The sequence below is a fragment of the Pagrus pagrus genome (genome assembly GCF_965226575.1).
Source record: "Pagrus pagrus genome assembly, chromosome: 5".
NCBI lineage: Eukaryota > Metazoa > Chordata > Actinopteri > Spariformes > Sparidae > Pagrus > Pagrus pagrus.
In genome coordinates this window covers 4,227,149-4,250,038 of record NC_140189.1, presented here as the reverse complement: position 1 = coordinate 4,250,038, position 22,890 = coordinate 4,227,149, and the positions used below count along the sequence as shown (strand labels likewise).

The 22,890-nt window shown below is 43.6% G+C and overlaps 1 protein-coding gene across 1 annotated transcript in view; it reads right to left on the bottom strand.

Moving 5' to 3' along the window:
* The window catches only part of ppargc1b (peroxisome proliferator-activated receptor gamma, coactivator 1 beta), a 103,147-nt gene extending 80,582 nt beyond the window's left edge, over window positions 1–22,565 (bottom strand). The window contains exon 1 of the mRNA XM_084352742.1: window positions 22,463–22,565. Within this exon, the coding sequence (XP_084208868.1) occupies window positions 22,463–22,543 (81 nt within the window). The 5' untranslated portion in view covers window positions 22,544–22,565. The remainder of the gene's footprint in view (window positions 1–22,462) is intronic.
* Between the last annotated feature and the right edge of the window lie 325 nt (window positions 22,566–22,890).

Sequence of the window (22,890 nt, the reverse complement as noted above, 5' to 3'; positions counted from 1 at the left end):
GGTTTATCTCTAAATACAGCTCCGCAGAAAGTGAACCTGCTTCTGGAGTGTGTGTGCGTGTTTTTGCGTGGGAGTTTGCGTGTGTGCGTGTGTCGCTGCAGCTGTGCCAACTACAAAAACCAGAATATGTGTGCGTGTGTTTTGGAAGTGTGTGTTCCTCATCAGATGTGAAGCCGCGCGGGCTTTGAACTTCCCAGCTGTCCCATCAAAAGATCTGCTTCCTCTCTACATCACACTCTCTCTCTTACTCACACACACACACACACACACACACAACACATGCGCTTTTATTTTGCCATTATGTTCAGGCTGGCCCACAAAAACACACACACACGATAAGACAGAACATGCTAAATGTTATGTGTATACAAACAGCCAGGAGCACACAGGGACGAACACCCACACACACAAACACAATGTCCTCTTTTGTTTTGCCATTATGGCTCGGTTTGTCCACACACAACATACTGCAAGCACACACACACATAGTGTAGTGTTTTGCTTTTGGGGACATTTTTATAAACTTAAGGCTGATGTATGGTTGAATGGTATGCCGTCACATACGCAGCCTATACCGCTGCGAGCATTTATACATGTGGGCTGGCGTGTCTGCATTGCTGGCGGTGGTGATACAGTGGTACCCCAGTAAACACACAGACCGTCGAGAAGGCTGCCCCTCCACACACACCAAGCTTGGATGCAGGTCTTGGCATCCCGCCCTTCAGAGATCTCTCTGACCCAGAGACACTGCAGCATTGAAAAGCTCCGGAAGGAGAGCAACAGCCGACTGGTCAGGAGACACTGCAACAGCCGAAGAGGTCGGTGTGTTTACTGGGGAAACTACAGCTCACAAAAGATCCCAAATCCCAAAGAAGTTCAGTGTACAATGGTATAAAGTATAATCTTTACATTAAAAAAATGACCTTTTTGCCTACTAAAGTAACTAACTGATTATCATTACTATTTCAGCATTGATATAATATAATATATACATATAATACTCAGTTGTCAGTTATATTCATGCAGAGAAACATGTTCAAAGAGCCTGAAAAAGAAAAGATGTTTTTCTCTTCTCTCTCAGGTAGCAGCTGCTTTTGTAAATGTCCCTCGCTGTCACCATGTCTGCAGCAAATCTTTCACCTGGCAGGCTGGCACTGGCCTTCACACGCGCACACACATACACATCCACACACGCACGCTGGACAAAGCTCAGGTAGCCGGTTAGCTCTGAAAATGTCGCAGTAAATAACACACAGGGTGGGACAGACAGCTGATGTGAGACCTTGTGTGTTAGTGTGTGTGTGACCATGTTTATAGTGGCAGAACGACCTTCACGCCACTACCTCATTCTATTACTACACTTCCCTCAATCCCCCTTCTTTTACACACACACATGCACACAAAACCAAATGCACTGTCGGGATGTGTGTGTGAGTTTTATGCGTGTCCTACCCTTAAAGTGTGCGTGCCAGCAGCAACAGCTAAGGTTCAAAGGGAAACGGTGTAGCAACTGTTCAGACACACACACACCACACCTCGCTCGAGGAAACACACACTCCAAGATAAAAAGGGATGAATTATGGACGCACACGCTGTCACTCTGTGAATTTGCAAATTTGTGGGTGTTTGACGAGCTGTAAAGTGTGTGAGTACTTGTGTGTGTGTGCGAGTGTCTGTGTGCTTATGTTGTGTGTAGGATGTTCTTATGCAAGCATTAGTCATCTCACCAGTCTTGACATTTCTTTCCATACGAGAGGAAACAGGCAGATTTGCTTCCAGTCAATCACCAACCGGGCAGGATTACCACACAACCACATACAGTAGTGAAGTATTACTACAGTACCACTGAGTGACATTGCTGTATTTTGTTATAAACTGCAGGATTTAAGATTTGAGGTACAGAGTCATGTTACTGATGGCGGCTCAAGCCTTGTTACCCCTGGCAACCTATAGAGGCTTTTGTCGCTAATCTTTGAGCAGCCATAACTGACTTTACCACCAAATCCAGTGTAGAATTGCTTGCTTTGAGAAACACAATAACATGTCCATCTCATCCTGCCTCCATAACTTAAGTCCAGGACTTTTCCTTCCTGAGATTGTCCAATTAAGAAAAAATGTTCCAAAATAGATGTTGTGCCAAGGTCCAGACCCAACCTGGCCATCAGCTTCCTGGACATCCTAACAAAGTCAAACTATGACCTACCATAGACGGGCTTATTCAGCTACTCTGCTAAAGTTTATGTACACAGTGCATTCAGCACGGATATTTGCTGGGTTTGTATAGCAGAAGTATCTTTTGCCTTCTTTTCTGTCAGATGTCCCCTTTGGATGACATTATTGTTATATTTTAATCTTCGGATCAGATCTTTCCCACCCAGAAACTCACAAATTTACCACTCAGCTCTGCTTAAATTGAGTCAGAAACAATCAGCACTTTATGGCCACTATTTAAGAGCAATGGACCTACAAAATGGCTGCCAGGAGGGGCATTACATCACTTAAGAGCTCTCTGTCCCTCTGTTGTACACCTCTGCATGCTAAAACATCCAGGCGACAGCAACACTAAAAACAGGATTGGGCTTTTAAACAGTTCCTGATGTAAAGCAGTGGGGCGGCATCAGCACATCTCTGCACACAATGTACTGTTGGTGTGCCAGGACATCTACAAAATCTGTATTGGCGGTGTGTCTTCCCGTTGCGCTGGTGGCCACCATATAAGAACACAACCAGAGTGTTAGGAAGCACAGAAAGCTCTAGAAAGCTTTTCTCCGCTGGTTTCCGAGGTGTTCAGCACCTCATTCAGCTGCTGGCAACAGGGCTAATGAACCGGACCAAGGCCGCTATTCTACTGGGACCAGGACATGCACACACACACACACAGGGTGATCATTCAGTCTTCCTAGTAGGCGGTCCACTACATTACCAGACAATATGGCAGTAACACCACCCAAACACACATAAAAGCCACAAAAGAGAGAAAGTGGGCCTGACTCTGACCTGGGTATCAAATAGCATTACCCAGTGTTCTGACACAGGGCCAAACAGGTCATTCCAACTAGCATGATTTGTACTTTAGGGCCAGTGGGGGCCAACCAAGGCTCAATCCCATTTCCAATTTTTCCCCTGCCCCTCGTTCGAGTGCCCCCTTGCACCTCAGAACAGAGTTACAAGGGAAAGTGGTTGAAATCTCCTCCTATGAAGTGGGACAACCCTTCAAGACTGTCACACGTCATCAGTTGTTGTCAATGGCGTTTATGTAAACAGACGGGACCGGACATGGGATCAGGCCCAAAACTCGCTCATTTAACCACATTTAGATGGAGCAGCAACCTGGACTATACAAGTCTTCTCTTTACAGTGATTTCCTCTGCAGAGCCAAGCAACTAACCACAATGTACGGAGTCTGTGTTATTAACCAGGCTAACCAGGGTTGGTCAGGCCACCTTATTTAATATACTTAAAGAACACTCTGAGGCTAATTAAGTCTGGCTTGCAAGACTGGAACATCCAAGGCCATACGGGCCAAGGGGAAAGCCACTAACTGGTCTTCATGTCTCCTGATTAAATGGAGCTACCCGATGCCTACTCATTAGCATGAATATCAACTTCATGGCTATAAAGTGCTTGTCAACACATGCTCATTGACCTGCTTTGCTCTGCAGGAGAAGACACAGCTTTGCAGAGCTGCTCTTCACTCTGCTATGCACTAAAATGGCCAAAACGGGCTCTCAAGGCTCACCAATTAGCCTAGCTTAAATTGCAGGGCAAACCAAGGCCATAAATGGCTACTTTTCAGCCTGGACGTCCACTACAGGGTGAATTGTTGCTTTTTTAAGGCTTACTGATTAGCTTGGTTTCCACTCGTGCACTAACCAGAGTTATTCCTTTCAGTCCTTAGACATATAACATTGTTTTTTTACCTTGTGATGAATACCATTTTCACCAGAGAAGGTGGTGCAAAGTTAACTTGATTATGCTTGTGACACTCCAATATATTTTACATTCCTGCTTCAATTCCTAGAAAGGCGAAAATACATGCAGCTGATAGCAATGAGACCAAAGGTCAGAGGTCTTCCCCTTTCTATTTTCCAGATAGACTCTTTCAGCATCTGCTTTCCTCTCTCCAAATAATGGGACTCTTTCTTACCTCACTATCTCTTTCACCCACTCTCCTCACCTGTCTGTCTCTTTTGTCTACTTTCTCTCTTCCTCCCTCAATCGTCTTCCTCCTGAAATCACCTGCAGAGGAATCGATAAGCTATCAGACCATGAAAACTCCCAGACTCCCTCTCTCTCCCCCTGTATTTCATGCTGTGTCAATTGACTATCAGCCTGCCTCTGACAGTGTTTGTGCTTCTCATCCTGTCAGTGTGTGTGTGTGTGCGTGTGTGTGCCGTCAAACTGAATCCCAGATGTGATTGACAAAACATCAATCACTCACTTATGGTAGCTTGTGCTTGTCACTGTGTGTGTGTTTGTGGGAGTGTGTGTTGCCCCGGTGAGCTGCTATCTCAAACCAGACAGCTCTAAACTATTGGTAGAACGATATTCAAGTGAAATGCAGCGAGAGGGAGACAGAGAGAGAGGGAGACAGAGAGAGAGGGAGAGAGAGAGAGAGCAATGCTGACATCAAAGAGAAAGAAAATGAATCTGCGAGAGAGAGAGAGAAAAGAGTGAAAGGAATGAATACAGTAAATGGAGAGGAAGAGAGAAAAGCGGGGGAAAGAGAGACTTTGCCAGGGCACAAAATGGGAGAGAGAGCAAATGAAAAGTGAAAAGAGCGAGCGAAATAAAGAGAGGGAGAGAGTTGAAACGAGGTCAGGCGGTGCTGAGAAAAGCACAAAGACGAGCAGAGCTGAGGGAAAAGCATGAAGCATGAGAGAGACACACAGAAGAGGTGTGTGTGCGTGTGTGTGTGTGTGTGTGTGTGCGCGCAGTGAAAGATACTGAAAGGTGTGCAGTGACAGGAAAGAGAGGTGTGTCGGGCGAGACAGACAGAGAAAGGCTAGTGGCTTCAACACGCTGCACACAACACGTACACACAAACACACACACACAATACACACTCAGTGCTGCTGTGATTGGCAGCTGGGTTTCTGAATGTGGTGGTGTGTCTGTGTTGTAGAGGAAAAACACCGATGCTGCTATCAGCTAACACCGACACCTAACCAGCAGAGGTGGAGGAAGAGCTCAGATCATAAACTTAAGTAAAAGTAGTAATACAACAATGTAGATACTCTGTTACAACTTAATATCATGCATTCAAGTTTTTGCTCAAAAAAGTACAAAAGCATTTGCATCAAAATATGTTTAAAGTAATAAGTAACAAGTAAAAGTGCTCATTATACGGTACTGATCATGTTTTATCTTTATAATATTACATTTTAATGTATTTGTTGATAATCTTTAACAATATTAAACTAAGTCTGCAAAGTAATGCATTTTCAGATAACTGTAGTGGAGTATCTGCCTCTGAAGTGCAGTAAAGTGAAGAGTAGAAGTGTAAAGTAGCAGAAAATGTAAATACTCAAGTAAAGTAGTCTACAGCTAGAGTCCAGCACTTGAGTATCTGATCCACTACCACTGCCAATCAGTGACTTATAGCAGCTATACAACAAGTAGTTGCAATCAAGCAATCCGATTGGTCAACAAGACAGTTAGAACGTGATGAAACCAGCACGACGGCACACGAAGCTTATCACTACACATATTACTTCATGAAAATAGATTATTATCTTTTATTATTTCAGTAGATGTATTAGTTTCAACAAAACTGAGCTAGCAAGGCAGATTTATGTTAATATGTGTTGTATTTATTGCGTTTGGGATCCCATGACCTCGCTGAATGCTGAAAAAGCATTAGTGAGCTTAAGTGGGCTGACTGACTCAACAGGGGCCACAAATCATCTCTGTTACTAAGTTGGTCCTGAAGGTTGGCCTACTTGCTGAAGTGGTCAACTGCTTAATTACAGAAGAGTCTAGTGACGTGACTGTAAAGCTCACATTCTTGTGTAATATTGCTCTATTAGTAGTAGAAGTAGTAAAAGTAAGTAAGCTCGTTGTACTGCTAGTACGTAGTAGTTGTATATAAAGCGTCAAACATGAGTACTTTATTGTCAACTCAAATGTGTCCGCAGCATCAGAAAGCTAGCATTGAGTGCTTTGTCAGATTCTCAGTCTTTTTGTCATTCTTCTTTAATCAGGATTCCCCTGATTCAAATAATATACTTGCTGTTTGTATTACTCAGAGCAGGGTGTCGATATCTTCTAACATTACCCAGCCCTGGTCAGTGAGCCCTCATGACTGTATTAATGCTATTTCATAGGCTTTTTCTACCCAGGCGAGAACGAAAAACGAAGGAGAAAATCTGTGCTAATATTTATTTTATGCATCGAGATGACACAGTTCATCTTCATGCATCAGCACAAATCTCTGCTCCAGCAGCTGCCACACACCAGTTTTTGTAATCTCACGAAGAACTCTGGTTATTAATGCAGTGAAACCACATGAAGAAGAGTTCCTACAGCGAGGTGACGAGAAAAACCAGGACAAGATGATCCGGTCTGCAGCGTTCAGACGCTCGACTGTTCAGCTGTCGAGACGCACGTTTAACATTCAGTGACCAGCAGGAGGAGGAGACACACACATTTACGCTCACTCACACACACCCAAACATTTACCCACATAAACACATTCATAACTGCACTTATAAAACAAACACCTCTCTCACACACCAGCCTATGGAAGAGGCCTGTGGATGCACACTTGTTCAAACACATACTCATCCAGACACACTCACCATGAAAGAATTTGGCTTATTACCCATATTGCATCATAGTAGTGACATTCCTCCTGTCAACAGCACCCCCGCCTTGGTGTGTGTGAGAGGGAAACAAGGAAGAGAGAGAGGAGGAGTGACACACTACAGCATGGGTGTGTCAATATTTTTACAGTACAATCAACAAGACACCACTCGTTTCTGATCCGTTGATGTGAGCAGGATATCCACTGCCTACAGACAGACAGACTGAGGGTGCGAAAGAGCAAGTACAAACAATTGCAGTAAGTCAGAGTCATTTGAAAACATTTCCTCATTAACCTGAACCCGATGCTCCCTGCGGGCAGGACTCAATTTTGTGATTACGCCAATTAATGCAAGTTGTTGCATCAATCTCTGCAGCATCCGACAGAGCTTCAGATCAACAGAGCGCAGGGGAACTTTGACGAGTGTGACACATTCTCACATGAAATGGTTTCTTCACGCTCCGGAACATTATGCAGAAACAGACAACATGAACTGGCAAGATGATAAATACATGAAGACAAAATCAGCTGCTGAAATAAAGCATTTTTGATCGCAATAATCAGAGGAAATCAGCAATAACTGCAAGAGGAAATGACTTGAACTGAGAAAATGAATGTGTTGATAATGCAAAGGTGTCCTATAGTGCAAGTTATCTGCAGATATGGTAGAGAGATGTAGATGAAGTTGGTGATGCTGCGTCGTTAATGTAGGAGGGTTCAACTCTCAGCACTGCCTACAGGCGTGCTAACGCTAGCTGCGGCTGCTGCAGGGAACCTGGCTTTCAGGCTATCAAATTCAGTAGACTCTTTGGGTTTTAGATATATTTGATACACTAAAACAGTACGTGAGCATTGCCCTGACTCACTGTGATCTTGCAGGGGTGGACGTCTCTCTCTATAACGTTACTTAAAAGATGTGCTCTTAATTACCAAAACTTGGCACCGATTGACTGAACATAAATCGGTGCCCTGCAGTATCAGTGTAAATCAGTCAGCATCCTTAAAAGTACTGAGTCCTGTACCCAACCCTAATTATTACAGTAAACTCATCAGGGCTAAGCAGCAATTTATGAATTCACTGTTTAATGACTTTCAGTGATGTGATCAACTTTTGTTATTTCACTCCAAGGAAGCTGTGATTTAAACAAAATTTCATATGGACCTCGCATTTAAATCAGGTTTAAGGGTAATTCTTATGTGATTTGTGACACAGTTGTGTGACATATATCAATATTACACAACTACAGCCTTTGGTGTATTACAAAGCACCCAGGTAGCAGGTCTCCTCTCTTCATGCATGATATGAATGCGTTGCTGTAATTATGTATGTGCAGCATTATTCATGTGCGTGTAGTGTATGTGTGTAATGCCATATCACCGTAGCACTGAGTACTGTGGTCACGCAAGCCTTGGGAAGTAGGTCAATGAGCAAGAGAGAGTGAGAGAGAGAGAGAGAGAGAGAGCGAGAGAGAGAGAGAGAGAGAGAGCGATGAATGAGAGAGAGGAGAGGGAGAGAAAATCATGACGGGATATAAAGTGGGAGAAGAAGAAATAAGAACACGCAATGGCAGAGGGGTGAAGTGACAGTGGAAAGTTACCAAGTAGAGACAAGGATGTGTCTTTACTGGGAATATATACACACACACGCCATATATGGCATGAATGCTAACATGTGTGTGTGTGTGTGTGTGTGTGTGTGTAGTAAACATGCATGTGCCAGTGTGTTTGTATATGCATCCCAAAGGACATTAGTGGCCTCACCCACCTCTCTCTCTCTTTCTGCTACATGCAGGTAGAAGCCTGCTGCTTGCTTTCAACCCACACGCGTGACTCACACACTCCAACATACACACACACACACACCTCTAAACTTTCCATCACTAAGCCCTGCCGAGCCGCCTGAGCCCATCACTGAAAGCCAACTCCACCCTAATGTGTTTATCATTATGAATTATCAGTGAAATTACATCGCGTTATCAGGAGACTACATCACAATATGAGGTTATTACATTTTGGACTCCCACAGAAAGGCAATTTATTAAGTTCTGATGAGTTATTACATTAGTCGGCAGTTACTAAGTTACTGCTTGTAATTCATAAGCTCTTTTATTTTGCAGGGTGGAGATAGGATCAGTGTCGGTGGCTCCAGCTGTGATTGAGCCTGATCTAAAGCCACACAGAGGTCTTATAGTAATTATGATTGAACCAGAGGTCACGCACAGGTCGTAATGTGGCGATGTGACGGAGCACATCTGTGCCAAGAGACCTATTTATAATACACACTCCCTGCTGGAGCACACACACAAATGAGCAAGCACACACACATTAATGCACCTTTCATCTGAGGAAGCAACAGCATCTAAAAATAACAACAAATGGCTTTTAAAGCGGAGTAATGGACGAGGAGAGATGGTTAGTGTGTGTGTGTGTAAGTGTGTGTGTGCTGCAGCATTGAACCATATCAAATAACTCTGTACTGAATGTGATAGGCTGTGTTTCTAGATAACTGCAATGACCGGTCGCCTAAGTCTGTGTTTGTGTTTGTGTTTATGTGTAAAAGTGCAAGTTCACACCGGTCTGTGCTTGCCTCCCCCTGGCACCTGGTTGCCACGGCTATATGCCATGCTGGCATCTGTGCGTGTGTGTGTGTGTGCGCGCCCTCTTCTCCTCATGTTCCCTAGCGCCATGCCATGGAAATTTCCTTTAACCTTTTCTCTCATTTACACAAGTGCCCTTGAAATCTCACATACACACATACACACACACACACTCACACACACACACACACACACACACACACACAGGGGAGGGTTCAGTAGTGGAGTCTACAGTTTAGAGATAAAAGCCAACTGTTGTTTTGTTGAACCTATAAACAATGGTCTCCAACTCAGTCACATGATTATTAGTACAACTACTACTACCACTATAACTGCATGGTACAGAACTACTGCTACTACTACTGCTGCTATGGCCGCCTTAAAAACAACTACTGCTGCTGATGGCTGATTACTAGCTTACTACTGCCACTACTTCTAGTACAGCTACTACGACTGCTGCCATCACTGCCTTCCTTCGATTAGTAATCAGTATCTCTAGCTTTGATACCACCACCAACACATAGGGATGGGAGTTGAGAAGCAATTCCAAAGTGTCCAATCCATCAGAATCGTTTGCCTCCATGCTTATCAGTTCCTTTTATCAATGCCAACATTGATGAGCGGACAGTTGGTATCGCATAACAATGATGTCAAACTCGTGTTTGCTGAAGTCGTGCTAGAGACAAAGAAAACCAAAAGGATTGGCGTACAAATGTTCTCATTTTATCCTTTTTCGTGTAATGATGGGGGTTTTGAAAACATAGAACAGATAGCAGATGTAAGAGGGGAATAGGCACCAAACAGTATCTCTATCCAATGGTAGTACTACTATAGATTCAACAGTTTCTCCCACTGATCTGATTGCATTTGTTACTGCTGCTACTGCAATAACTCTTCCTGGTCTCATTTTTGTAACCATTACTGCTGATGCTTCTACAAGCACAATGAATACATGTATAGGAGTAATACTACAGCAAGCAGAGTAAGGTCTGCTGCAGTATTTCTTCAAGCCCAGCAGAGGAACAGTTTAGAAACTCTGCACTGCCCACGAACGCACCGTGTAATCCCTAACCTTGTGCAGCATGAGTCGTAATCACATTCAATAATCCTGCTGGACCAGTGGATTATTGGGAGGGAACAGACATACGGGTATATACATTTTTGTTTGGCAGACACACAATATGTGCGTGCGTATCAGTGTGTGTCACTTCTCCGGTCCAGCAGGCTATAGTGTTGGTGTCGGAGGAGTGATGATGTGTTTGTGCAGCTGGGCGTGTGCCAATCCACGGTCCAGACATCTTTACAACTCGATCTGTCTGGCGACTAAGTCGGGACGAGCCCCAGCCAAAACACTGGCAAAACGTCAAGGAGAGAGAGAGAGAAAGACCGACGCTGTGGGCTGTGACGGAGCCCAAACCAATATCGGAGCAGCGTTTAAACCTCCATCGCTCTCACAACTCTCATTCATCTCCCCGTGTTTTATTACAGTGTGGCACAGCGTCAAAGTCTCAATTTTAACAACAGCAGGAAGCGTCAAAGTCCAATTTTTTAACTGTAGTGGCATTGAAGAAACCCTTCTTTTAACAGCTTTGGATAACATTAAATCTTTGTTGTTAAAGCTATAAAACAAAACTTGTTTTAAAAGAATTCAAACATTTCTGCCTTCATAGTCATCCCTCAAAACACAGTTTAAAAAGAGTTGAATAGGCATCAGAACTGCAATAAATTTGAGTTACTTTAATTACATTATAGTTGTTGAATAGTTATATAATTCCCTTTTAGAAGTCAAGCATCACTGCTGCTATACGCTGTGCAATCCCAAGATTGTGAACATCCAGTCCCACCCACTTCATTTATCTCCTAAATGCTTCAAATGCCACTTCGTGTACAGATGTGGAGAGATGGATAACATCAGGCTCTGTACGACGCTGACATGTCGCTGTGGTATCAGCATCCCTCTCATCTCATCTGCCTCTCATCTCGTCAGATTTTAGAAAGAGACACGGCCCTCGGTGCACTCTTTCTGCCTTAAAATAAGACATTTCCCTGGTGGCTGCCCCCGTGATAAATCAGGTAACTGAGGAGGAGAGCTTTAAAGAAATAGGGCAGCCAGCTAGCTCGGCGACTGCTGGGCCTCCACATGCCTCCCTACAAAGCCCTGAGCTGCTGGGTGAGATTGGATTCCCTCTCCTTCAACCCTTTCCTATCTCCCTCAGGTGGTGTACCAAGCTATGGTGTGTGTGAGCGTGCGTGTGTGTATGTGCGGAGAATGACAAACAGCCCCACGCTCATGTTGACACTATCAATATAGCAACAGGGTCCCTGTGATGAATACAAATTGCAAGTAAAGGTTAGCTAAGGACAGGTGGATACATGTACACACACATCTGCACATAGACACGAGTGGCAACATGCGTGCTCGGATAAAAAAGGAAGAAGGCCGAGACGTGAGGACCAATTCAGATGAGGGATGTATGCATGCATCAAATCCCTTTGGAGAACACATGAAATATCCGCTGAACCATCCTGGGCCTCTGCATGCCATCCTACATGTATAAAATAATGGATAATGTTAACACGAGGTCTGTTTATTCATCTTCTGAAGCAAAAACTGAAGACAATACATACATCCAATGTTGATTTTCGAAGTAAAGACAACCTCAATGGCAATATTTATACAGAGACACTACTAAAGCATAAACAATGTGCTGATTAGAATACAAACAGCATGTTGAGGTAGAAGAGAAGACAAGACAATATGGCCAGATCATCATGTTAGAGGGCTGCAGATCTTTCTGGCCTCTATTGGGATTATCCACCTGGCAGAATGACTGTTTTTTTATCTGATTGCGATTAAATAAATTAATCTAAAATGTTGTTGCTTTGGCTCTTTGAGCGTCGTCTGCTCCAGGATTTTAAACCAGACCAACACGACGGCTAATTTGGAAAACTTTCTCTCATATTACTTCGTTTTAACTCCACAATGGTGAGTTTTCATAGTTTTTAGGCAAATAAGGAGCGGCAGTCTCTCAAAATGCGACACTACCAGAATGTATGGCATGGCTGCTTACACAGACGATGAATGGGAAGTGTGGAAATGGATCCTGTGGACACATACCATGAGACGTCCAAATGAAAAACGTGTCCGACACCCTTGCGAGACATGGAGTAATGCAGCATGCAATCTGCAAAGTAACTAGTAATTTAAGTTATCACATAAATGTAGTAAGTAAACACAACATTTTAATCCAAAATGTAGATGAGTAAACTACAAAATGGAAATAATCAAGTAAAGTACGAGCAACCCTTTAAATAAACTGCTGGGGGGCCTTTGGAGATCATCTTGTCCAGGACACAAGCAAGACAATCGGTGGCCCAGACTAAGCACTTTGAAATTGCACTTGAGTAAAATGTACTTAGTTACATCCCAACACTGCCAGAAACCAATCACCACTCCTATGCTGAAATAATACCCGCTTTGTCTGTGTTATCAGTTAGTTTGTGGTCATTTGATTAAACAACCTGTAAATGGGATATGTTCCCTGCGAGCACTAACACAAAGAGGGTGTTAAAACTGGATTATGACACAGGAAAGGGCCACAGAAACAGATAATAATAATACAGGACCAGCCTTATTTTATATTCTCCTCGATCCAAACACTTTAACAAATCTGCAAAATCCAACAAGGGTTCAACTCGTGATTATTTTCAAGCCATTTCCAAAACCAATCAAAATTCTTGGTTTAAATACAACAGCAGTGAGCACAACCATTTATCCAAATGACGGGGGCAACACGCTGGACCTGTTCGCCGCCAGTGAGTCGCAAAGGTTAAATAGTATGTAAACAATGATTTAACAGTAAATAACCAAAACGGTAACTTCCGTGTGGTCTGCAGAGTGTCTGGATGTGGCATAAAGATAAGAGCCATAAAAAGAGAAGGAAGAAGCTATGATGAGAGGTGATAACAGTGAATCACAGCTTTGACTGTAAAGTATATAATCTGTTTTAAATCTATAGCCTAGAGAGCGCGCGCGAGAGAGAGAGAGAGAGAGAGAGAGAGAGGGGAATGAGATGGAGGAGAAATTTACATCCTCACATCCCACTCTGGTTTGAGTCACAGAGAGGATGGCAACAACCTGGAACACGGCGACCAACCGAATTGATTTTCATATAAATTAAGACGGCGAAAGTCAGATGATGAATACCTAATAGGACTCTCGCTCAATGTTCTCCCTTTTGCTGCTGAATTTTCTCCCCATCTTATCTGTTCTCTCTGCCTCTCTGTGTAATACACGCAATGAAGCCATTGTGCGTGTTGGACACTTTGCACGGTTGAGCGCTGCTCCACCTCAGGGGAAGACAAACTGTTTGGAAGATCCTGCCGCGTGCATGCAAGATAGGATGCAAACTGGATTTAGGGATTCTGCTGCAGTTCCCAGTCAATAAAGAGCTGTCCTGTCCCTGTCCTGATCTGAGAGCACTTTCTTTTGCTGACACTGTGACCTCTGACTCTTCCTGTTCCCTTGTGCTGCAGGCGTAAATTCACTCTGGAGAGCTGGAGTCGGATTAGTCAGTAAAATCTCACATTAAATGTTGAGAAGTGGCAAAATAACTAGCTTTTTTCATTTCAGATTTAAAATCACTTGATTAAAAATTTGCTTTGGTAGATTCTATGATGGAAATCAGGCCACAAAACAAGACTGTGTGATCTCTGTAGGTCTAAATGAGGTCAAAGAGAAGCAGGAACAAGGCTCAGGTGTAGCCTCTTGCAAGTGGTAACCAATCTGATGAAGAAGTATTGTCTAGTTGTGTTTGGCTCTAAACCACGCTGGTCAGCAAGCCTTTACTAGCCTTGCTTAGCCCTGTGCTAAGAACCAGGCTGAAGGTAAGTGCTGCCGGAGCCTTACTGTGCTCTGTGGGGGAGACTGAATGTAAAGCTGATTAAAAGAGAAGATGTAAATGACAAATTATCATGATGGAAATCAATGTATGGATCGTAGAGATGATAATGTCCCACAATCTGCAGCAAGAACTTAATGAATCTGGATCATATCTTTAGTCGCTCTCTATCCTATATGTGAGCTGCACAATTAATCATATTAAAATTTCAATTTGGATTCATATCTCCATCTCGTACGCAATCTCGGTGAAATGGATTCCACCATATTCACATTAGCAGGAGTATCTGATGCATGAAATCAAGAGCGTTTAATTACTCCTGAGTTAAATCAACAAATGAACAGACAGGCTGTACACAAGGAGGAAGCAGTGTGGACGGTGCACTCTGGTTTGAAGCGAAGATTATTTTCTCTTTTGTTCGGAGCTTTTTATCCAGCAGGAAACGTGTGACAATCAGAGGAACATATTCTGTGAGCTGTGCTATGCTGTATAGTTGCTGCATGACCTGATACTTCTGGGGATGATGAAGCTCACAAGGCTGCGAAACTTTACACCATGAAACAGTTTTCAGCCGACTGCGCTAACTTTAATAACAGCAGCCTTACGCATTACATGAGCACACCAGAAAAGATCAGATTACAGAAGCACTATTTTTTTATGAAAATTGTTTTCCTCTATAGTGAGAGATGATTGCAATCTCAAGTCTGAGAGAGAAAATCATTCTTATTTAATCCAGAATCATGCAGCCCTAATGTGAGTCACAGTGTGTGTAGCTGCGGCCTGTGATGCCAAGCAGGCCTGAGTGAGCAGCTGATGAATCACCACGCAATTAATTATTGAGAGACCCCTCACCTGCCTCTGCTAGCATGTTAGCTAGCAACAGCACACTCCAACATGTGACACACATGCAGTTTATCATTTTTGCTTACAGGCTCACGCAAACCCTGTGGGGGGGGTCAGCGTCTAAGCCGGATGCCTGATGAACCTCAGAGGGATTTGGGAGGAAGCAGCCATATTCCCAGCGCCCGCTATGACGCACACACGCGCACGGACACACACACAATGATCAACCACACATAAAGAGAGATAACTACACTAACACAAACACACCTTGGTGCAGCACCACAGTAACCACCAGTGATCATCCAGGCTCCCACAGCGCTGGCTTTGGAAACATTACTCAGACCAGAGTCAATTTTAGTGGCAACCACAGAGCCAAGCTTTTTCTCTTTCATTGATTTAACACTACAAGAGGACATGCAATGACACAACATGTATGCTGTAAATCCACCGGACGCAGACAGACAACCATGCAGCATTAAAAAACATCGTCCTCAGGCTTTCAGATTATGGAGAGGAGAACACTTCTGCGGAAGTCCAGATTGAATATTTTGACACTAGCCTACTAACAAGCTACCCACTTTATGTGCTGACCAGATGCATTATGGGTAGAAAGCTCAGAAGTTTATTTTCCAAACAAATTCAAGGAAGGGAACACTGTGATTGCAACTGATTTGAGACCGCCAAGTCTGATCGTAACAGTAAACTGTACTCAGAGCAATAAACCTAAAATATGGGTGTTACCACATACATAAAGCTCATATTTTGTTTATAAAACAGACAAAGCAGCTTCTGTCTCCAGCTGTATGGCTGGACTCGTTGAGAGGTTGTTGCACAGTGCAGTTGGTCTCCCAGACCTATTTCAATGCTAATCATTGACGGGCTGTTTAGAGCCGGCCTGGGTCCATCCAGGGGATTGACTCTGGGAAGATCAGGCCGACTTAACGTCAGTTGCCACATCCTGCTGTAACAGGACACAACCAGCCACAGGGCATATGCTAGTAAAATATTAGCCGCAGCTCGTCAGTTATTCTGCTCTGTCCCTCATTGTGCCAGTTAAGCAACTTTGCTCTTGAAGGAGAAAGTCACATGCAAATTCAAGCACACAAGGACATATTTACCTCTAAGACTAGAATACAATACAACAAACATATTCATATGAGTAAACTGTGCTTTGAATCCGTATGTGACTTTTTTTTTGTCAACTGAAGTTTTTTTCAGGTCTAGAGGTCAAGTTCTTGGGTAAAAATAGTTGTAGTAGTTTCCTTACAGGGACCATAAAAGTTTTATGTGCATCCAAGTTATCCCGCTCCACTATTCTACTGTGAAAACTGTTGTCAACATCTAAAATAAAAAAAAGTCCAAATGGTTGATGAATTCTGGGATGTAAAGCCACTGCATCACTTGCTTTCTATTCAAAATTAATCCAGACTTTCAACTGCAGCTCTGCACAGCCATTAAATTAACACTTAACTGGAGGGCTGTGATAAAGAAAAACACCAAGAAGAGAAAACAGTCCCAGCCTCAGAGAGTAATAAGATGTGAGTTGGAGGTTGAAATAGATTGGTAATTGAAAAACTTCGGGAATACTTTTCAAGAACACATTGTTCCAAGACATCAACAAATATCTCACTGCTTCCATGTTTGTCTCCTCTGGTGCCCTTAAGATGCATGTTGCTATATCAAGTAGACTAATCAAGATAAAACACATCTCTTAAGTGTTTAACACGTTAATTGCATCACTGAAACGATGCCTCCAATGTACCAAATGGAAAACCTAATAAAGCTTAAAGCCATTACTGTGCTGCTGGGTAGCCCTATAGAGCCTCATACTGTCAGTCAGCACTTTATCCTATAACCACGATGCCTCTATGTGTGTGCTCGCCCTCCCACACAACAGGCCCTCAGCTCTCGTCCTCGGCTATCACATGATCCTATCCAATTTCGGATCGGAAGTCACGCGGTCCCCTACAGACCGCACTCGGTTTGATGGCTGTGCATGGTATATAAACCTCCCTTCTATATTTGGTCCTCGAGCAGACCAGCGCGTCACTTTCTTGATGTAGACCAATAAATCCGATTTAAATTGGACACTGACAGAGAAGAGTGAAGGATCCAGACAGCCAGGTAGACGGGCAGGCAGACAGACAGGTGTATAAATAACAAGGCTTTGAAGCTCCACCTGAGAGTGATGGATACAGGTGTTATTGGCAGGGACTGGGATTTGTACCGTGCCAGGGACAGACGGATAGACAGACTCCCTACGCTATATTTTATCTCTCTCCTTCTCCGTCCACTGATTTGAGCTTTTTGTTATAAAACCCCTCCGTCTTCTTTTAGCTTTTTATCAGTCATTCCTCGTTTCATCCTCATTCCTGTGTCATTATCTTCCTCACTCTTTCTTTCCTGTCTATCTGAGTCGTGATGTGCAGCACTGCAGTGCAATGTGTTCGGCTTGCAGCCTTGCAGTGACTCACCTGTCCCTTCTGTCACTGTGTGCTGGACACACACTTGAGCTCATGAGCATCACTATAAAAATGCGCTAGAACACACACATTAAAGCTCGTTCTGCAGTTACATTTTTGGATGACAGCAGCATTAATATTTCAGGGCTGTATCCGATGCTGTTCTGTTGAGTGAATCACAGTGAGAGTAGTATAGATCACCAATACTGCAACCTACAGTGAGCAGGTCAAAGTTCAGGGGGTCAAGGCATTGTGTCAATCGATAGAACAGGGGCTGCTGTACTGTTTAGTATGCCAGGAAGAGATTTTAAAGTGCCTTTGTTACTGAGAAAATGCAAAACAAAATCAATTAGACGACAGCATTTTGTCATTTTTAACTTACATATGGACATTTTTGGAAATCAGGACCATTCCAGTTTCTAAAAATTGTCTGCAACAGGTTCAAATTTTCATTGATTCCATGTGCAATAAATCCACAGACATAGCTGTTGTCCTAAAATGTTTAATAACTCTCGAACCACTAATCCTACCCATATGCTTTCAAAACTCACGTAAAGCAGAGTTTCTTGGCTTTTGAGTGGTATCACGTGTCTTGTTTGGCCATTCAGGGGCTCCAAAGTGAATGTGATTACGCCATCAGGGAAACCCACCTAGTGTCATGTCCAATGGTTAATATATATCTCTGAAAAAAGTCACTTTTCCTTCAGTATCCTCTGTTATGATTTAATAACCTTGCTATTAACTCAGAACTTTTTTGGATTCATATGGAAGTCTCAAACATCCAAGTACATCCTTTTTTTAAATACAACACTAAACTTTTTGTGGTTCTATCCGGGTGCACAGTAAAAAAAACACCACATTTTGACTGGCATTTTTCAAAATATTCTGGTAAATTCCTCCATTCTCAGACAAAGCAAATGTGAAATAGGACCTTAAATGAGCCAGACTGAAACCCAAGGTTGTCCTGAATCAAATGGCACTTGATGCTGATTGCTTGAATAGGTTGGAAAAAATCAAAATAAATGCAGGAAAGTCACAACTCAAAGTCACTGAGGGTTGAATGTAACACAAACTGCCTCTGAAATACAGGAAGATAGAAACAGGAACGGTCGAGTTTGAATGAGAAACAGACATGAAAGGTAGAAATTAGAGCAGCCATGTGGAGTGTATGTAAGTGTAAGGGTGAGCGAGGGAGGTAGAGACTGTATAACAGAGAGAGAGGGGCAGTCACATGTTAGCAGGAGGAGGAGGAGGAAGAGGGGGGAGGAACTGCCTGTCACTCGTCTACGTCACGGTAACGCCTCCCTCCCTCCCTCCACTACGACTCACATGACTGCAGCAGCCCTGTTCTGTAACTCCAGTCACGAGGATAGAGTAGTTTTACAATAACCAGCCGGCAGGGGCGAGCGGCATAGAGACACACTGAAAGGGAGAGAGAGAGAGAGAAAGCAAGCAGCCAGCCCTAATAACCCTGTGTAAATATTAACATGCTAATGCTGCGTTTGTAGAAGAGATAACCTTATCAGGCTACACATGAAGAAAGAACTGAAGCAGTGATAAAATGTACAGTGGTGTTTTTTCTCCTCCTGTTCCTTATACACTCAAGTGGAGATCTATCTTTCTCCCTCTGTGTCACTCAAGGACTTTGCAGCAATCGAGCATTTCAAGGAAATAGAACAGCATGCATGTCACTCTGGGAATGCATACAGTTTTCTCCTGTCGTTTACCTTTAGGTGGATGTTTAAATCATCTTGCTGCACACCGTCTGACAGTATCATTTATTTTCTACGTGAGCTCGTTGCAAGCTGTATGATGTTTACACTGAGAGCAATAGTCGAAACAAAGATTTTTATGGCTGCATCATTCCATCAAATGAAAAATGTCTGCGTTATTTCACTTTTACTAGGGATTGACTGACTGTGGCTTTTTCAAGGCCGATACAATCAAGGAGGCCATAACTGATATTTGAGACAGATACACATTTGTGGTAATCTCGGTGTCAAAATCTAGGATAAAAACAGTGATGGAACGTAACTAACTTTATTCAAGTACAGTTTACTTGAATATTTCTGCTATCATACTTTATTTATTATGGGGGGTGTGCTGAGATGCTTTCTTCTGACCGCATTCACACAGTTACACATTCACACCTGGAAGCTGCCCTGTGCAACCACAGTCTGATCTGTTGGCCACTGAGCACTGGAGCGGTCGGGGTTAAGGACCCTGCTCAAGGGCACCTCAGTGGTGGTAATAAGGGTGGGGCACCCAGATTTATCCTGCCGGTCCGGGGTGTTGAACCAGTGACCCCTTCCTTCTCTTACCCTTGGGCTACCACTGCCCCCCGTTCAGTGTTGACTGGCTGTTACTTGTGACATGTAACCAATCAGATGGTGTTGTGGGTGAGACAGTGAGTGAGAGAACGGAGTGGTGACTATGGCCTGAGAGAGGATGCTGCATGAAAGCCAAAGTAGTTCATTTTTTAAATGGATTTTATTCTTATTGGACACAAAAAACGCAGATACCGATATCGACAATCACAAAAAACTATGCTGAGTATCTGCCCCAATGATTAGCCAGGCTGATGATCGTCCTATCCCTGACTTTAACATCACATTTCTTCAGAAATCAGCCTGACGACAGACACATTATGGGATTGTATATGAGGTTATGATGGGAATATTACCATGAGGAATTTTGTGGCAAAACCATGAGACATACTAATATCAAAAAGTATAATAAAGTGGGAGTACAATATGTTCCTTTATGTTTATTAGTGGTATGTTACAGTTGAATGATGTCAAAGGACAACATGAATGCCACTGTCTCGATATATTACACTGTGGTATGACTAGAATGTGTCATCATAGTGTGAGCTCGTTTATTAAGGAATGTTTTTGGAGCATTTGGTGCATTTACTTCCTGTGTGTGTGTGTGCGCGCGCGCGTGTGTGTGTGTGATGTGGAAGCACATGTCACTGCTGCACGATATAAATAGCCCACAGTCTCTCTGGGTCCCACCACACACTGAATTAACCTGCTTAAGCTGTCAATCAGCTGTGACAGATGCCCCCCTCGAAAACACGCACGCGCACACACACCCTCCGATGACCGCGCAACCGGAGCCGTAGCAATCACCACGACGCAATCTTACGTCACACTGTGATGCAGTAACACCGGGGTCCTGTATTGCGATGACGTACAGTGTTATGGTCTTACGTGCACGGTAATGATTACCGTGCGTGTTCAGAAGCGCAGTCTGCAGCCAAGAGGGAGACGGGGATTAGAATTAGAATTTTTCACCAAATCCCGTTCGGAAATCCGCAATTTCCTGTTTTCTTCCATGTACGCAAGAAAATGCATATCAAACCACAGAATGTAGGAGCTATTTCTCATAAATAATGTCTCCTGGAAAGTTCGGCATGCATTTTACGTGCAAAGCATCACACCATTTCGATGAAATCTCAATTTCTATAATGGGTTAACACCACTCTCTACCGCCCTCCGCGGGGTACTTTGGTAGGAGATTACTCTGGGATTAACTGGAGAGCCAGTTCTAAAAGTTCCCATATTGTTTTAATAAGTGCTTCTTAGTGTGTTGGGTGTGTGCCGAATTCAATTAAAGATCCTATCCGTTCATTGAAAATAAATAATTCAGGTTTCAGGAGATGCATGATTGCTCATGAGCAAGGAATCCTTGAATTGCAGAGATTCCCTAATGCAGTTTGGCGTCTCGGTGCTTTCTTGAAATTCAGTGCAAAAATCACTTCCCTGCCACCCCACAGCAACACCGAGGGTCGACAAACTATCATCCCTTCGGGCATTCAGGCCAAGGATGCGATGTTTTCCATTCGCCAAATCAAACAACCGTGTGAACCAGACAAACGTTTTGTAACCGCTGCCTAACGATTACGCAAACGATTATGAAAACGCAAAACTGCACCAACTTTCTCAGCTGACTGAGACCCGCTGTCTCCTCTCCAATTATTTGCCTTTGCTGAACATCGTCTGTTAAATTGAGCAATTAAGATGATATTACAGGAATCGTCGGTGGGAGTTGCTCAACTTTGAAGCGCACCGAGCTTCAGCCTTGCAGATATCCAGCACAGAGATCCCCAGTTAAGCTCACCGTGCTGTGGCAAGCAGCTTATACTGGAGTGGATAAATAACATTACACAGCACTGATGTATTGCAGAGCTTCCGCAAACAGACTCTTTATTAAACATCCGCTTCGATTCTACGAGAGAAATACATAAAACAATGACATCCAACCGCCCGAGTAATGCATCAACAACAAGGCACACAAGTGTGTCTTTTCTCTGCACAACTTTTAAACCACGCAGTCCTGAAGCCGGTGGATTACTATCATAATGTCACAATATCATAATAGTCCTCAGGCTAAGTCCATGCGTTCAAAGGCGCACCACGTGTCCAAGTCTCCAGGATTGAAATTAAAACTTCCCTCAAGATTGCGTCAAAAGTTTCCAAAGCGCCCCTCTGCATACCAAATAATCCTCCCGGAGCAGCAACACACCGGCTGCTCTCCGCTTCCAGCACCGACACTAATAAATGTATTCGTTTTAATCCGTCAGATTCCCTCACTGCCCATGGCTGGTGACATTTCCTCCAAAAAAACACGTGAAAGCCAGACGTCAAGACATAGTAGACATTCACACATACACACATGCACGCAGACCTAGACACCGGCTCGCGCTGAGCCATGGAGATGCTGCTGACAAGCCGGGCAAGAGCCTCGCATCAGCGGGGCATTGCGTGCGCCACGGCCGGCGACGCGCTCAGACACCCCCCGGGGTGGATAGCCCAAGGTTCCGTGTATCCAAAGAGGCTGGGGTCTTACCTGGCTGCCGGAGTTTTCTGTCAGGTAACTGAAGACAAAGGACGAGAGTTCCTCATCTAATAGTGGAGCGCAGTCCGCCATCTTCTAGTGAATGAGGAGCCGTGGAGTCAGAGAGCGGAGTATAGGAGGAGGAGGAGCAGCAGTGGGGGAAGGTTGCCTGCAGGGGGCGCATCTGTTTACACACAGAAACAAACCGGGACATAAAAAGACACGCGGTTCTCCAAAGTGGGGTCTGGGGACCTCCAGGGGTCAATACAGAGACTCCTGGGGGTCTCATAAGGAATGAGGATTAATTAAATTTCATAGGGATTGGATTAAAGGAACATTACTGCCACTAGAGGATGGATGGATGGATGGATAGATAGATAGATAGATAGATAGATAGATAGATAGATAGATAGATTACATTTACAAGATATTTAAGAGAT